The sequence below is a fragment of the Sceloporus occidentalis genome, unplaced genomic scaffold, assembly GCF_023333645.1.
Source record: "Sceloporus occidentalis isolate IW3139 unplaced genomic scaffold, rSceOcc1.0.p SCAF_5, whole genome shotgun sequence".
Classification (NCBI taxonomy): Eukaryota; Metazoa; Chordata; class Lepidosauria; order Squamata; family Phrynosomatidae; genus Sceloporus; species Sceloporus occidentalis.
The window spans coordinates 176899479-176918239 of record NW_028316985.1 but is presented as its reverse complement, the minus strand read 5'-3'; the positions used below and the strand labels follow the sequence as shown (position 1 = coordinate 176918239).

General features: G+C 41.3%; 1 protein-coding gene across 1 annotated transcript in view; it reads left to right on the top strand.

The window, feature by feature from the left end:
• The first annotated feature begins 432 nt into the window (after nt 1-432).
• The window catches only part of FGF5 (fibroblast growth factor 5), a 29479-nt gene continuing 11150 nt past the window's right edge, over nt 433-18761 (top strand). Inside the window, exons 1-2 of the mRNA XM_089526261.1 lie at nt 433-521; nt 12686-12789. Coding sequence (XP_089382387.1) covers nt 12760-12789 — 30 coding nt within the window. The 5' untranslated portion in view covers nt 433-521; nt 12686-12759. The remainder of the gene's footprint in view (nt 522-12685; nt 12790-18761) is intronic.

Below are 18761 nucleotides of genomic sequence, written 5' to 3'. Positions count from 1 at the left end.
TCGGTGCCAGCGTCGCAGGCGAGCTCTCCGACCTTCCATCGGGGCTGACGATGTTTGGCTCCAGCTCGCCTCTTCCAAGCAGCCTCCTCCTCCTCCTCCTGATCTTGTGCAAAATGCTGGAAGCATGAGCCTGTCTTCCTCCCTCTGCCTTCTCCTCCTCCTCCTCTTCTTCTTCCTCAGCCACCGGATCCTTTGGGCTTTGGCGCACCAGGAGCAGCAACTTGGAGGAGACCCAGCTCTCCGGCTGAGACACAGCAGTAGCAGCCGCCGCCTTGGAAGGAAGGAGTCCACTTCTGGGACCTCTTCTTCTTCCTCTTCTTCTTCTGTGTCAGCCCTTTCAGCTGCTTCTTATTCGGGCCCCTCCGGAGAAGTGCCAGCCAGCGCTTTGGAGAGGAGTAGTTTCCAGTGGAGCCCATCCGGGCGCAGGACTGGCAGCCTCTATTGCAGAGTTGGCATCGGCTTCCATCTCCAAATCCACCCCGATGGGCATGTCAATGGGTCCCATCAAGGCAGCCTGTTAAGTAAGTCGATTTCTTTTCCTCCTCTCTTCCCCTTTCTTTGGGAATTGGGGACCAAATGGGCATTTTTATGGGCATACCCTGCTTCCAGCCTGTGCCCGCGCGTGTCTTCAAACCCGGTTTGTAATTTCCTGGTGCTTGTCTTTTTCTGAAAAGTCTGCTCTTCAAGAGCAGAGGGTTGCCAACTGAAGAAATTAGTTGAGATGAAGGTTGGGATTTCTTGTTTATTTCTTTTCTTCAGTGTTGACTGACCTCCATGTGAGTCCATGCTCAGACTGGCATTCCCGGTGGGAATGGATCTAAAATTGGGAATTTTGACTGATTTCAACAGGGTATATAGGTTGCGCCCATCGCCAGCAGAAAGCCCAAGGATTAGGCTTTCTGAGCCCCTAAATCTCTTTATTGTGTATTAATTGTGTAGTACACACATTGCTTGGAGAGACATAGATCAGGGCAGTTGCTTGAGCTAGCCAACAATAAAATTATGAACGCAGAAAATGGCTAGAACAATATACATACATGCATACATACAAATTATTCTAGACAGTATATGAGACTCTTCTAAAGAGTCTAATATAATTATATATATATATATATATATATATATATATGAGTCTAAACAGATTATTCCAAAGTGAAGCATGAAGAATTACACACACACACACACACACACATGTAAGTATGTATAGCTGAATCTTCCTCCTCCTCCCTACAATAGCTTAGGTTTTCAATTTCTATAGATAATGTTTCTTCTTTTTTGGCTTTTCCCTTTCTCTCTCTCTCTTGGACTTTGAGACCTGATTTCATGCCATCCATGTCCCATTGAAAGGGTGCTTGCTTCTGAGTCAAACCAACCAAGTTGTATGGCACCCTAAAGTCCAATATGCTTTACTGTATGGTGCATAACCCACTTCAGCCTGAAGTGATGATGGTACATTAAAACTGCCATCACTGGTCTGTCAGGGGCCATAAGATGCTTTGTTGGTTTTGTTGCAAAAGAACAACATGGCTACCCACCCTCTTCACTGCCATACTTGGAAATTGTCTATAGGATTGTGTACTGCTTGGCGAATGCTCTTGGAAGTAAGGCCTGTTGAACCCAGTAGGAGATAGAAGTAAATGTGCATAGGATAATAACAAAGTAAAACATAGCAGTATGAGAATTCAGATATATAGCCATGTTAGTCTGTAATATCAGTATGTAGAGAGATCTTGTTGCACCTTTGAGACTAACTGAAAGAAAGAAGTTGGCAGCATGAGCTTTCATAAACTGAAGTCCACTTCCTCAGATGCATTTTGTGGAGTGGAAAGCCAGGGTCAGACCTATATATGCCATTATTGTGTGAGAATGTCAGTTTGCCACTTCAGTTCCATACACAAAGGATTTTGAATTTGAATTAACATTCTCACACACTAATGGCATATATAGTTCTGTCCCTGGCTTTCCACTCCACCAAATGCAGCTGAGGAAGTAGACTGAAGTCTACTAAAGCTCATGCTGCCAGCTTCTTTCTTTCAGTTAGCTTCATAGGTGTGACAAGATCTCTCTACATAAGCGAATGAGATTGAAAAACAATCCTTAGCTAATCCTTTGGTCAATCAAAACCCTGGGAGGCGAGTGAAACTTTCCAAATTCATATCATTGTGTGCTAGGCCATGAGGATGATGTAAAAGACATGTCAAACAGTATGACTTGCAAAGGGGGAATTCAGCACAGTTCCATGGATTGTACCACTTTAGGAGACAGAGTGGGGGGGGGGGGAAATCACATGTTGCTTCCTTGAAAAATCTTTGTTTACCCTCATCCCTCCACATTTGCAGCTTTGACTTTTATGAATTTGATTTTATTCATGGATTTTATTAATATGGATTTTATTAATATGTTCTCTCTAGGAATATCTAGATCCTCTAGCACAACTCTTTGGTCAACTTTAACCAAAAGTTGCACTGAAGGACCTAGGGATTCCTAGAGAGAATGCTCCACTAGGCATTTGTAACTCCTCCAGAGCAAGTCTCTGGTCAATGTCTGGCAGATGTTGACCAAAGAGTTGCACTGGAGGACCTAGAGGTAGTCTCTCAGATAAAAATATAGTGATTTTGTTATTGGCAGTTTTTCCACATTCACTAGGGTCCTGTGCCCCTAACTCCAGTAAATGCAGAGGGTCAAGTGTAGTTAAAACTTGTATGGCATTATAAGTAGCCTCCTTGGTACACCCACCCCCTATGTGAGAAAGTTAAGTATAGGGTAGTAGTTTGAGTGCTGGGCTTTGTCTTGGGAGATTCACTAAATTCAGCAAGTAAAAATCCAGCATTTGAATCTTTGTGGTCGATTGAAGGTGAGTGAAATGAATGTGGGAAGAGAAAAGACTATAAAGAGTAATGGTGTTTCTTTGGACTTAAAGAAGCTGAAGTTAATTGTGGGGATAAGGAAAGATTCTCAGAGTTGTCATGTCTTACAACATCTTTAATATATAAAGTTTTCTTATTTAGGTTTTTCTGTCTATAGCCACTGGGTGCTCTCAGTAAGATTTAAAACAGTAATACAACTCCCAGTGTTGTAGTGGTGTAATGTGATGTATCTGCCTTGAGTTCTAGTTTTGATGGAGAGGTAGGGTATAAGGAAAGCACTTGATTGACTGACTGACTGACTGATTGGTTGAAATCCCACCCATTGTAGCAGCTATAGACTCCAGCTCCCATCTCTGACCACTGGCCAGGCTGGCTTGGGTTGATGCTTACTACAACATCTAAACAACCACAAGCTGCTTTACAATATCAGTGGAGACTTTAGTTTCATGATGTATTTAGACTTCTCTAGTAGAGAACTCTAGTGCCCTCCTTTGAACTACAGCAACAGAGCTCTCTAGCTGCAAAATCTAAGTATCTCAACAGACTTCCACAGGATAGAAAAATTACAATTAAAAGTGGTATCAAGCTACTATGATTGTATAGCGTAGATTCATTTATAATATAAAGAGGGATAAAATATGCCCATCAGGCAGATTCTGTAGCAGGGGAGAGTTTTTATTTGCTTACCGGTATTTGTTTTTATTTTACGCATCCCTTTAAAGTGAAGAAGTAATGTTACAACAAGAGCCAGCATGTAGTAGTGGTTTGAGCACTGGACTATGCTCATTGAACTAGGGTTTGAATCCTTGCTAAGCCATGGAAATTCACTGGGTGACTTTGGGGAAGTCATACTCTCTCAGCCTCAGAGGAAGACAAAAGCAAAACCCCTCTGAACAAATCTTGCCAAGAAAACCCTGGAATAGGGTTACCTTAAGGCTATTATAAGTCAGAAATGACTAGGATGCACACAACAACAGTGTTACTGAGACTTCAGCTTCCTTCCCACTTACTTCTTGATTCAATTCCTGAACCGATTCCTGAAACCAGTTCAGCAAACAGAGTGATTCCCACTATGTTTGCGCCGTCTTCAAAAATCAGTGCAGGAAGCGACAGCCGTGGTTTCCCCATCATGCCTCCTTCCCTCCCTCCTCCTGGCCATACTGGGGGCGGGGGAGAAGCTCGGGCGGAAGGAGAGAGGCAGGCCGGGAGGATGGAGCAGGCATGGAGGTATGGCTGGGGAAGCTGCTCCCAGTGGGAACCACTGAGGATTCAAATCTGATTCAAATCCTCCTGGTTCCCACATGGGCTGAATCAGTTTATTTCGAAATAAATCGACTCAGCCCCAAAAACATTCCATTTTACCAGCGTATTTTTGATGCGGGTTAAATGGGTAAAAATGGGTAAAAACTACGCCCCCCCCCTTTCAGAATCACTTCAGCTATTCAAATTAAGTGGGAACCATGGTGGTTTAAACCGGATCATTTGGAATCACAATCCGGTTTAAACCATATTGAGAATTAGGCCATCATTAATACCCAGTCAACATAAAGGTAGGATTTAGATGACTACAGACTCAGTCTGCTCTTAGCAAAGAGAACTGCATTAGACTGCCCTCCATCTCATCATGCTAACTGAAGAAGGTGGGAGTTGTAGTCCAGCACACATAAAGGACATGAGGCTAGGAAGGGATGAACTAGATGAGCTTTAGGAATACCTCAGATCTAATGCACGAGTGAAATTATTCCAAAATAATTGGTTTTTGGATAGCTGGCTAGACAGCTTCTTTCCCTGCATCCTTATATATCTCACAGGTATTGATGCTGTTTAACCAAGCCTTTTATTTACACAGCAAGAACTAGAACATTTGTGGCACTGCTGAGCGGTTCCTGCTGAAAAAAGCTTATTGTGTCAGCAGTTTGCTGCTATTCACCCCACTTTTCTCAGCCTCTTTGTTTCACCACATTTTTCTCCTCTCCTCCAGTGCCTAGTTTGAATTATCCATCTGCCTCCAGCTGTTCCATGTCAAATCTCTGTCTTTGAAAATTCTATTTGCTCATTTCTTTACAGTAGCCATAAATATTTGCACAGTAAAAATTAACTGTAAAAATAGCAAGGCTTGAGAGAAAAGCAATCATCCACAAATGCCAGGGTCTATTGGTCCTTGCTCCCTCCCCCCCAGAAAAAAAAGAAAGAAAAAGAAAGAAAGAAAGAAAAGAAAAGAAAAAAGAAAGAAAGAAAGAAGAAACAAAGAGATGGATTCCTCCATACTGACTGATTTGAGTTTTAAATCTTCCTTTGTTGATGTCTCATTTAATGGCCTAAATCAAAGGTGGGAATATGCCCCCCCCCCCCCCGATGTTATTAAACTGCAACTTCCAGAAGGCCTAACAAGCATAGTCACTGATGAAGAGCATTCGGAGTTGCTGTTTAACAACATCTGGGAAGCTGTATTTCCACACTTGGCCTAATAGACAGAGTCCAATTAATATCTGTATGATGCTCATACCACATGATGTTGGTTCTAATGCTTTATCATTTATTAGTTCATGGCCAAATCAGCAAGTGTATCCAGATTGGAAATATAGTACTAATTTCCTGCTGGATGTCCTACCTTTGTAGGATTTGTGCATCATAAACATCAGTTGAATTATGAATATGATTGCACATGACAAGAAGCCAGAATTCTCATTGCCTACCTGCAAATTAGCCCACGAAGGAATGTCTGAACAAATCATTGGCTCCCATTCAGTGGTTTACTGTGATATCTGGTGCACATGTAGTTTGATCTAGGATTATTTCTCTGACTTGTCAGAAGAGAGACAAGCCGGATTGTTAAATTCAGCTGCCACAAAGAAACAATGGCCAGAAGGGTCTATAGTTTGTTCAGCTGTTCCTGCATACAGTGGGAGCAATCAGGCATTGTGCACAGAATTCTGGTTTGCCATTGTTATGTCTGAATATGTCCAATTTTTCTTAGCAAAACAGAGGACAATGGGAATGGAACAGCAGCAATCTCTTCCTTGTTGTTATTGTTGTTGTGTGGCTTCAAGTCATTTCCGACTTACGGTGACCCTAAGGTGAACCTATCAGGAGATTTACTTGACAAGATTTCTTCATCCATCTTCAAGGCTCAGTCAGTTCCAACAGCAGTATCATACTTTGTTCTTGTGTGCCTTCCAGTCAACTGTTACTAATGGTGACCCTATCACGGGGTTTTCTTGACAAATTTCTTTAGTGTAGGGTTTGCCTTTGCTTTCCTCTGAGGATGAGAGCATGTGACCTGCCCAAGGTCACCAAATGTAACCAAGTGGGGAATCGAACCCTGGTCTCCAGAGTCTCGAGTCACAGTTCAACACTCAAACCACTGCATCATGCTGGCTCTTTAGTGGTAGCCAATGTGGAGTTATGGTCTGAGTGCTGGACCAAGACTCCTAGAGACCAGGGTTTGAATCCCTGCTCAGCCATGGAAACCCACTAGGTGCTCTTGCGCAAGTCACAACCCCTCAGCCTCAGAGGATGGCAGTGGCAAACCCCTGCTGATGAAATTTGCCAAGAAAACCCCATGATAGGGTCATCATAAGTCAAGAGTTGACTGGAAGGCACACAACAACAAAGTATGATACTACTGTTGGAAATGACTGCTGCTTTAAAATGGATGTGCAGGTAAACTCCAACCCCTAGCCATATAGGGATATCCAACCTTTGTTTAAAGACCCCTAAAGATGGAGAAGCCTCCATGCACCAAGACAGTGTTTTCCACTGTCAAACAGCACTTACATGAAAATAAGTTATTTCTAATGTTTATGTGCAATCTCTTGAACCCTGAGCCTTCTCACATTTTAAACTTACTTGTAACAACTTGACAGCAGGAACAAAATGGAGTTTGCTTTTGCTGCTCTGATACTAAACACTGTTATTTGTAGAAGGGGATAATTTATTTTTAAAATTAAAAATAATTAAAAAAACAAAACAAAAATTAACATGCCTGGTTGAGTGTCTACTTGCTGACCTGAGCATCCACCACTCTCTGGGTGATCCTGGAAGGAAAGTCTGATCTGGAGAAGGTCTGGACTTCAACCTTGAGATTAATTAAATTGACCACAGAAATTACTAATATGCTTTGCCATCCCAAGAGGATGTTGTGGTGCAGAAGTTAAAACAATTACACAGTAGACCAGCGAGCCTTCCAGGTTCAGCTTTATAGTATAGCATGCCCACTTGGGACAATAGCCGATTACCTTTGCTTTCTCAAAGCCAACTCAAGTTTTCTGACTCCGCCATGCAAATTCAGTGTTGGCCATCTCATCATCTCATGGGAATATGGGACAGGAATATGGAAAAGTTACTTTTTTGGCCATGCTGACTGGGCATGCTAACTCGAAGATTATATGTGCTATGGTCCAAAAAGTAACTTTTCAAAATTGTGGTATGAGGTTGGAGTGAAAATTGTTGGGTCTCACAAACCAGAAATGGTAGCAGTCAGATCTTGGCACTCCATTTTGCTGGAGAACAAACAAGTCTTATCACTTTCTGTTCCATGTAGGCTTCACCTATTCAGATCACTAAAGGTTGTTGCTGCCATAGCTAGTTCATCAGTTACTGGGTGACTTAAGAGCAGGGACGTAGCTAGGATTTTGGGAAGGGAGGGGGTCCAGACTAAGTGCCACCATTATAATGGGGCTTGAGTGCGGCGGCGCAGCAGCACACACCATTCATTTTTCTAATGCAAGGGGGGGGGGTCTGGACCCCAAGAACCCCCCCCCCCTTGGCTACGTCCCTGTTAAGAGGAGGGATTTCCTCAGTCAAAACAATGTACAATGTACAAGCTGACTGAGTAAACATCAAGCTGTTCTCAGGACCAAATTTTTAATCAACCTGCACATTTTCCCCATTCTGTAAATAGCAGCTGTAGGAAAGCTTGAGCATCCATAGTCTGGAGGTGATCTGGGTAAAGGTTAACTCTTTGTATCCCTGTCAAAATCCCAATAATGTTGCTTCTCTAAAGCAGCTGTTTGCATTTTGTGGGAAGACTGACCCAGTAGAGGCATCCCTTGAAAAACAAATAGCATTTTAGAAGTGTTCCCCCCCCCCCCCCAGGATAGTCGAAGTGAGAGAAAAAGTTTAGATGTGTTTTGCTTTGTTTTGTACTACTGTAATTAGAATCAAGTCCCCATGCATTGTGATAATGGGATTGTGATTTACTGTATCCAGTTTTGCTGTAATGCCACCCCAACCATATATACTATGTATATATACTTGAAGCCAGTGTGTATATTATGCATGTATATCTAATATATACATGCTGAGACAGTATGGTGTTGGGGTTAGAGTGTTGGACTAGGACTATGTAGATGAGGGTTCGAATCCTGGCTCAGCCATGGAAACCCAATGGATGACTGTGGGCAAGTGACACGCTCTCAGCCTCAGAAGATGGCAATGGCAAACCCCCTCTGAACAAATTTGCCAAGAAAACCCCTTGATTGGGTCATCTTAAGGTCACCATGAATCTGACTTGAAGGCAAACAACAACAACAAAAAATCCAATGCAATGAAGTGCTCCATGTAGGTGAGGAAGTAGACTATATTCCACAAAAACTCGAACAGATATGTTAGCCTTACAAATGTCACAAGATTCTTTGTTGTTTTTCTGGAACACAGTCCCTTTTGAAATTTTGGATATTCCAAAAATGGGAGATCACACCAAAAAGACCCTATCCATGCTACAATTCTCAAAGTGTTCACAGTGGGCTTCAAGTGCTGATCCTAAAGATCAGACACATGCAGACAGTCCTTTAAATAACCTGATCTTAAAAAATTTAAGGTAGTCTTCTCTAACATATGGCCTCAAAATCTGCCTGCCTTCAACCAGTATATGGAGGATGCCATGATGAGAAAGCTAATTTAGGACTTTAAAAGCTAACTCCAGTGCTTTAAACTGGTTCTACAAATGAAGATCTATGTAGATATTTAATTCCCAAAGTATTCTAGCAACAGTATATTGTACTGATTACAACAGAACATTTGAACTTTCTACATGGAGTAATGCAATGCTGTCTTGACCCATTTCAGCCACATTCTCTTTCCAGTACATTTCTGCTCTTACATTATGACTTCATAATAACTACTACTTATATCGTTCCTTCTATAATTTTGTAGCACTACAGGGGTGATTCAAAACTGTGGCACTGCTATGTAAAAAACGTACCTGCTGTGCTCTTTTGCTTTTAAAGAAGAACATTCTGATGCTGTTTCAAAATCACCTTTGTTCACCTTCAGCACAAAGTAAATCTGCTATTTTCCTTCTACTTTTGATCACTCTCTAAATCAGAGCACCAAATAGCAAGAGTAAAATGCATTCTCTTCAAAAGCAAATCACCGAAAGAAATGGGAGGCAGAATGAAGCAAGCACAGGAGGAGGAGTTCCCTGTCATAGATATTCAAGGTGATGAAAGGCAGAGATGAACTTGTTATGCTGTGACCTACCATGCACTATTCTATCATGCCTCTAGTGGTCTAGGGCAGCCGTTCATGAACAGCTACCCTCCAATAGTTGTTCTGTTACAATTCCAATCATCCCCAGCCTACCTAGGTAATGGTGAAAGTTTGATAGTGGGATATGTATTCCAAAAGATCTGGAAGGCCTCAAGCTAGGAATGCTGATCTTTAGGGTTCAAAACAAAATAGTTCAAAACAATTACAAAAGTTATGTTTCAATTGCTGAAATACAGAAGTCTTTATTCAGCTCTAATTGTGCTTCTATCCAAACACCTATGATGCACCAATGTACTCTTATCTTGCATCGTGTTCAGTGATGATGAGAGGTATGCATGATCATGATGCACATTTGTCTTTAGGTGCTTCCACGCTGTAGAAATAATGCAGTTTAATATCATTTTAAGAGCTGTAGCTCCATCCTATGGAATCATGGGATTTGTAGCCATCTTTGCCAAAGAGTGCTGGTGCCTCACAAAACTATACATCCCTGGATTCTGTAGGATGGAGCCAAAGCAATAAAAATGGTGTCAAGGTGCATTATTTTCTAATGTAGGTGCACCCTCTGTTGCACAGGTAGAGCATTCATAGAATCATAGAGTTGGAAGAGACCTCAAGGACCATCCAGTCAAACCCCCTTGCCATGCAGGAAATCACAATCAAAGCATCCCCAACATATGGCCATCCAGCCTCTGTTTAAAGACCTCTAAGGAAAGAGACTCCACTACACCCCGAGGGAGTTTGTTCCACTGTTGAACAGCTCTTAGTGTCAGGAAGTTCTTCCTAATGTTAGTCTATGGAGCAGCAGAAAACAAGCTTGCTCCATAGATACCCCAATCTGTTAGTCTTAAAGGTGGCCCCAATATGACATCCCTTCAAATACTTAAATAGGGCTATCATATCACCTCTTAAACTTCTCTAGGCTAAACATACCCAGCTCCCTAAGACACTCCTCATAGGGCCCGGTTTCCAGAACTTTCAGCATTTTGGTCACCTTCCTCTAGACACTCCCCAGCTTCTCAACATCCTTTCTGAATTGTGGTGTCCAGAACTGGATGCAGTTAACCATGTGAGAATAGAATAGTACTATTACTGCCTTTCATCTAGACACTATACTTCTATTGATGCAGCCTAAAACAGCTGTCATACTTTTATGGATGTGACAAGTAGAGAGTGGTATCAGACAGTAGACTTTCACTAGAATATTAGAGAGGATTTATGAATGAGGTTTCATGGGTTGTAATCCACTTCATCAGATACCCCAAAATGTTAGTCTTAAAGGTGCCCCCAAACTATATTTTGGAACACATTAAAATGAGTTTGGCTAAGCTAACATCCTTTTGCGCAAAGAGCAGAACAAGGTCTAAAGCACCTTCTTCCAGTTTCTGAAGGAGAGATAGATGGCTTATTAGGACTGGACAGGGGCTTCAGGAGACTCAACTTGAATCTAGACCAAGAAGGTCTTCTGTTCCAGGCTGGAGCTTGCATAGCTGTGGATGTTCTGGGCAGATGTGGCAAGGTGCGAAACAGGCAGCTGAAAATCAGGACCACAGAGAGCTCCCTTTGGAGCATGCCTCAGCATCAGATGACATAAACAGGAGGCACAGTCCCAGTACTGGTCTGAGCCAAGTGGTGGTTTATACAGGGTTTATACATGGAAATGGCACAGAGCAGCGATTCCCAAAGTAGGCATTACACCCCCATCCCTCCAGCACAGGCAGTAACAGGGAAAGGGGACAGTGGGGGGAGAGGGTTGAGAGGAAAAAACATAAATATTGATATGAACAATAAATTAATTTCATGTTTAGACTTGGGTCCCATCTCCAAGATATCTCATTGATGTATATGTAAATATTCCAAAATCCAGGAAAGAAGCTGAAATCCAAAACACCTCTGATCCTAAGCATTTTGGAGAAGGGACACTTGAGCTGTAATAGAATGCTGTACTAAATGGGTCTTTGGTCTGGCCCAGGTGAACATGTGTTTCTTTGTTAGAGCCCTTGAAGTGATGCCCTGTTTAAGGTATATATCATGCCTTATAGTGTTTTTAATTACAACTGGCTAGTTTCAAACACAACTTTAAAATGTTCATAGAAGAACCCCCCCCCCCCCCTTTCCCCAATAGTACGCCTGGAGACCAGTGAAACAAACGTACCTGTGGTGGTGCTCTTGATGGTGGTGATTTTGTATTTCTTTTCCATGTTACTTTTAGATACAAAGTTCCCCCTGCTCCACTGCAGGGCAACCCCTGATGAAAATTGGGCCAAGATGATCAAATGTCATAATCTGGTGTGGATTTGAACCTGGTTCTTCCATATCCAAGTTCCAGCACCCTGTCCACTACATCAATTCCCCAGATTTGTGCAAACCAGTTAGCCCCTGTGAAATCTATTGGGAGTGTGAGTGAGTGAGAAAATTATTTACACTAGATGAATAAATGCCAGTCTGGGAATTAGCTGATGAAAAGATGTCCAAGATTCAAGCCTGCCTAGACAGATACTCTTCATTCTGAGAGGACTGCTCCAAATGTGTGCTGATAATTCTGCTGCTAAAAGAAATGTACTCTGCACATTTATCATATAGATAAATATAGTGGGCCCTTGGTATCCACTGAGGTTTGGTTCCAAGACCACCATCCCATGGATAACCAAACCCATGGATGCTAAATTCCTATTAAATACAGTTGATAGTAAAATGATGTCCCTTATATAAAATGGTAAAATCAAGGTTTGCTTTTTGGAATTTATATATATTTTTGAATATTTTCAAGCCATGGATGCTTGAATCTGTGGATAAAGAATCAGTGGATATGGAGGGCTGACTGTATTTAATTTGTTTCATTGCTGAGCCCAGGTGCTGGAAATTGTTTCTAGGACTGGGTCACAGTGTTGAGAATTCAGTCTTGGAGAGGGGAAAGTCCCAGCTCAAACTATACACTTTGATTTTTGAAAGCTCCTAATTTCTTTCCATAATATTCCTTGCTCTTCCAAGGCAACCGGATCACACTCATAGATCCAGCCATTAAATTCCAGCCCTCCCCATCCAACACCATCTTTGCCCTTTAAAACCTCAGGACGTCTATAAATAAATGTATATTCAGATAACTCAAGCAGCAAGCAAAAAGCAATCATCCATGAAATCACTGGTTAAGCCTAAAATGACAAAGCTAGGGATTCTTCTTCTTCTTCTTCTTCTTCTTCTTCTTCTTCTATTTCAAGAAAAGATAAATGCATAAAATTTCTTTCTTTCTTCTTTTTTTTCTCCTTTTCAGTGCTGTGAAGAAAAAAAAAGAATTGTGTTTTATTTTGGGATTTCTGTCATCCTAGGTATTTTGGAAATATTTGCTGTGTCTCAGGGGATTGTAGGAATACGAGGAGTTTTCAGCAACAAATTTTTAGCGATGTCAAAAAAAGGAAAACTCCACGCAAGTGTAAGTAAAAATCAAACTAATTTACTAAAACTGCCTTACCGGGATAATGTTGAAATGTTTCTGTGGAAATAGCAGAACTTGTACATGTTACTTTTTAGGACTACAGTTCCCAGAATCCCACTGGCTATACTACTGGGGGGTTCTGGGAGTTGTAATTCAAACAAGGAATGTGTCCATGGTCTGGATAATCATGTACATATGTGCATACACGCATGCACAAGTGTGCACACACACATACAGTGAGGTATATGCACCATATCATCTGAGATTTCTTTTTTTCAGATTTATAAAAATTTAGCAGTAAAAAGAGCTTTGAATGCCTTATAAAAATCCTGCATAACATTCAAACTTCATGTTTAGTATAGACCTCAGCCATGTTTAGCAGCCCAACAGGGTTTTCATAAATACCTTGATATTGTTGCCTGCCCAAAACTGCAAGAATAGGAAAATAATATGACTCTGCACTGGAATTCTCAGAAGCTGAGTATGAGACAGTTGCATTTATGGACTACAATTCCCAGTATCCCTTAGGCAGCTTGGCCAATTACTATGGAAGTTGGAAGATTCTGGAAGTTTCAGTGCAAAAAGTTAAATTTCCAAACTATCCAAAATTTCTGCTAAAAATCATATATGCTCAAAGTCTGGTGTTTCAAAAAGAAAAGTCATTAAACGGTCTGATTAGAATCCATCTAGATGTATTCAGGAAAGGCAACCCATCTACATCTCCCATATCCTACCAGTCCTTTAGAAGACTTGTAATGGACTAGCCTGAAACTATATCTTTTAGAATCCAGGCTATAGCCTATGATCACAGGACAGAACTTTCATAAATGCTGCTGTGATAGGATAGCATCAGGTGCACTTCCAGCAAACCATAATATAGGTAGGTGTCTTTGAAGAGCCAGCATGGCACAGTGGTTTGAGTGTTGGACTACAATGTTGGAGATTAGGGTTCAATTCCCCACTCATCCGTGAAACCCACTGGGTGACCTTGGGCTAGTCACACTCTCTCAGCCTCAGGGGAAGGCAACGTAAACCACCTCTGAAGAAATCTTGCCAAGAAAACCCCATGATGGGGTAACCTTAGGGTCACCATAAGCCAGAAACAACTTGAAGCCATACAGCACACACACAGAGGTCATGAGTTATTGAGACTTGCTACTTACCCTGTCCCTCTTACTCTACCTTGGATGAAAATAAACCCAGGAAACCCAGGAGAGAAACTTGATTGTCATAAGAATTATGATTGTAAAGAATTATGATAGAGCTGAAAAGTATCTTAAGAGCTACCCAGAAGATTGTCTGTCATGCAGAAATACACAATTAAAGCATTTAAAAAGTTTCAGTCCAAAACGTAACATTTCCAAACGTCATTTAACTCCCTCCAAAGAAGGAGGGTCTCAGGCTTTCTCTTTCTCAGAGTCAAATAGTTCTTATTATCAAGATGTTCTTCCTAATGTTTAAGTGGAATATCTTCGTTTGCAATTTGAATGCATTGGTTAGCATCCTAGGGTACACACACAGAGCAAAAATAAAGTAGCTTGACACCACTTTTGATTCTATCCTACAGAACTGTGGGATGTGTAATTTGGTGAGGTATTCAGCCTGTTCTGTCAGAGAGCTGTGGCACATCAATCAAACTATAAATATCACAATTCTGTAGGTTAGAGTAATGGCAGTTAAAGTAGTGTCAAACTGCTTTGATTTTGCAATGTGGCTACATTCCTAGGAGCTTATCACATGGACAAAACCCCTGATTGCACCCCAATGGGATGCACCAGATTGCGGTATGCAGGTGGGAATTATTGCATGTAATTCATCGCCGATTCTACTGACAAGTACAGCCCAGCTGCAGCCAGGGTCCCAGGCGCACTTCGGAGGCCGCTTTTCAAAGCCAGAAGATTTCTGACTAAAGTGTTTGGCCTGGTCTAATGTGCCAGACCAAACACTAAGTACAAGCTGTGCTACTTATTTGAGATGCAAAAATAAAAATAAAATAAATTCTCAGTCTTGATTTCATAGCTTTTCTCTTTATCCTATCTGTATTCCTGTTCCAGCCTTAGTTCATATCAGGTTGCAAGGCTTTGGTCTCTTTCACACTATATAATTACATATTGAGTCTCTCTTGTCCAAAATGCTTGGGGTGAGAAGTGTTTTGGATTTTGGATCTCCCCCCCCCCCCCCCAGATATTGGAATATTTGCATATATATAATAAGATACCTTGGAGCTGGGATCCAAACCTAAATATGAAATTCATGTATCCTATACACCTTATATACATAGCCTGAAGGTAATTTTATACATAATATTTTTAATAATTTTGTGCAGGAAACATTGTGCACAATGAACAATCAGAAGGCACAGGTGTCACTACGTATCTCAGACACTCGTGTGGACAATTTTGGACTTTGGTATTTTGGATTTTGAAATTCTGGATAAGGGATGCTCAGCTTGTATAACACTTTGATACCACTTAAACTGCCATAGCTTTGACCTGGGTTTTGTAGTTTCCCAAATTATTCCAAATTATCAAAATACTAATCCCAGAATTCCATAGGATGCAGTTAACATGCTACCAAAGTGTTTTAATTGTGTAGTGTAAAAAGAGACCTTGTTTCTTCTTTCCTCATGGAAATTCATATACATTCAGTAATTTCTGCATGTGTTCACATGCTTTTTCTATTGTACACATATTTGTACATGATTTTTCATTGTGGACTAAATTGTGTGGTATTTTTCTCCATTAGTGTGTTTTCCCCACATTTTCTCCTTTGATTAAAGTGTGCATTTTTTAACTGTACATATTTTCAACCCTCCACTTTTTATAAATTTATGCCAATGTATGTGTATAAAATATTCCCCAAATCTTCTAAATGTGTATATTTCTTAAGTGAGGTGAAGTTTTGTTCACAACAAGATGCACAATGGGTATTCTTGGCAAGAATCTCGAAACCATCAAAATTCTTTCCCTTTTTTCAGGGACGTAGCCAGGATTTTAGGAAGGGGGGGGGGGGGTCCAGACTAAGTGCCACCATTATAATGGGGCTTGGGCGCAGCAGCACGCACCATTCATTTTTCTAATGGAAGGGGGGGTCCGGACCCCAAGGACCCCCCCTTGGCTACGTCCCTGCTTTTTTAAAATGTATCATTTACAAGGCAAACCTATGAATGAGGTTTCAGTTTGTCATGCTTTAAAAGTGAACAACAGATTTTATGTTTGTAAATTTCTGTGTGGATTATCTCCTGCTTACAGAGGATGTCTGGATAAAAAAAAAGTCAGATTGTAAGACATTAAAGCTGAGCTGTCTAGAATATAAGTATAGCTGGTAGCTCCGGTTTAGTAAAATTTATTTTAATCAATGTGTTGTGTGTTGTGCAGTCTCCTTTTAAGGCCTTAGATCTGCTTTCAACCAGCTTTAGAGCTTGTGCTGTAGCTTGCCCGGTGTTTGGGTGAATGTAAGCTGTTTTTTCCCCCTCCTCCCTAATGTGAAATCATTTTATCATTTCATGTTAGAGCTTTGACTTATAATTTAGTGGCTGCCAAAATTAAATTAAACCCCTTTCTTGATTCTTGGCTGCTACAAGCAAGAAGTGGTGTTATAGGTGGAGACAAGTTAAGATGGGTCAGCCTGAAAGGTTAGGACTGGGGCTCCATCCGTCAAACTGGTGCAAGAAATTAGTGGAAACCTGAGCCAAATGTCTAAAGATCACTGGGCTAAATAATGCTGATAATGTAAAACCAGCATCTGCTGTTCTTTCCTGCTTTGGCAGGATGAAGTTATTTTATGGGCTAATGAGTTCGAGGAGGCAAGAGGCAAGTGCTGTGCTTGTCACTCAGGCAAGCTCTTTGATACTGACAACATTTTGATTACTTTTAGCTGAACTAGAGATAAACCTAAGTCCCACTGTTATACAGGGGATGGAATTTAGTGGGCTCTGGTAGGTCCCCCCTTTCTTATCTGACCTTCAGCCTTCCATTTAGGCAGCAATTTAATTAAATTATAAGGCAGTTCATTTTTAATAAGGAAACTGGATTCAGAAGCAACCTTAATCCTGGCAATTATCATTTCCTACTATCTCTGTTGTTGACTGCAAACTACTTACATTTTTAAAAATTTCCCCCCAAAATGCACCCAACATCTTCTATGCGGGGGGCAATTTTGCTTCAGGTCAATTTCTGGAGAAGAAATACCACATACAATCCCAATTGGTTAACACCAGGGCTGCCATCTGCTTTTCCCCTTCTACCTCCCCATCTACTCAAAAAGGACTGTTTTATTTTTAAGAAGTAGAAAAGTGAGTGTACAGTGAATACATTTTCATGTGGCTCTTTGAAAAATAAACAAATAGGCAAGCTTTCTAAAATGAGAGAATCATCATAAGATTGATCCAGGTACCTTGCATGTCTTCCCTACAATCTTAACCTGGTACCTTGCATGCCTGGCCTATAATCTGAGAGCCTGGAAGGAAACTAGGGACATAAAACCTACCTACCATTAAACTGACTGAAGTTTAGAATGTGTAGATATATTGCATTTCTCCTCCCCTGTTTTTAAAGAAAGAAAATGGCAGTGTCACTACTGATATGATGAAATATAAGTGGGGGAAGAGAATACACTAGGTGTGATCCCAAGGGTGTTTCCAGGTGAGACTGAATGTGATACGTATTACCTTTCCTCCTTTGAGGAATTTTGCAGGGGGTCCAGATTATGACTTCTTTTAGTTGTAGCTCTCCTCTGTTTTGTTGCCACTTCCATAACATTTCTTAGCCCAGAAAACCTGTTTGGGTGGGGAGGCAGAGCAGCTGCAGTGTTTTTTGATTGTTGGTGCTAGAATCTATCTCTCTGAAAGTAGCCCAAGAGGAGGAATGGGGAAAATCTGTCATTTTCTGATGCATTTAAAAAGCCCTCAAGTTCTATCCATATTAAATATGAGGAAATGTACACATGTTGATGAAAATATGTATTTTTATTGGCCTAGTCCAACAGATACAGCTATTCCTAGCATGGAGAGTATCATGTAATACACGTCTGTCAGCCATATAGATGCTAAAGGTGAAAAAACAAAGGTCACTTCATATTACACAGTTATAATGCTATGATGCCACTTTAACTGCCATAGCTGCATCCTGTGGAATCCGGGAGTGTGTACTCTGGTGTGACACTGGAGTTTTCTCCTTAGAATTCTAAGTACCCATCTCTATATTGCTATCCATTGTGATTTGATTCCAGAACCCACTGTGGGTACCAAAATCTATGAATGCTCAAGTCCCTTGTTATACAATGGGATAGTGATCCAGCTTTCTGTAGTGCTTTTACTATTGGATTATGATTCTGGAGACCAGGGTTCAAATCCTGGCTCAGCCATGTATACCAACTGGGTGACCTTGGGCAAGTCACACTCTCTCAGCCTCAGAGGGAAGCAATAGCAAACCCCTCTGAAAAAACTTGTCAAGAAAGCCCCATAATAGGGTTGCCATAAGTTGGAAATGACAACAACAACAAGTAAAATGGTATACATTATATTAAATGGCAAAATCAAGGTTTGCTTTGGGAATTTAAAAAAAAATTCAAGGCATGAATGGTTGAATCTGGGGATGCAGAATCCAGGGATACAGAGGGCTGACTGTACCAGGATCCCATAGGATGCAACCATGGCATTTAAAGTGGAATCATAGCACCATAATTGTCTAATGTGAAAAGGCTTCAGGTGGCCATCCTAACTCAAAAGTAAAGTAGGCCTGGTACAGACGGGTACTTTGTGGTGCCCTGGGGCCAAAACTAAGGTTCAGGAGAGCGGAGCAACCGCATGCTCCCAAACCCTAGTACATGATAGCACCACCATCATGGTCCACACGGGGGCTGCCATCATGATGCAAATGCAGCGTCCGCATGTTGTGCCACCATGCTTGTGTCATCGACACATGACAGTGCGCCAATGGCACACTCATGGCATCCATCGTGCACACCAA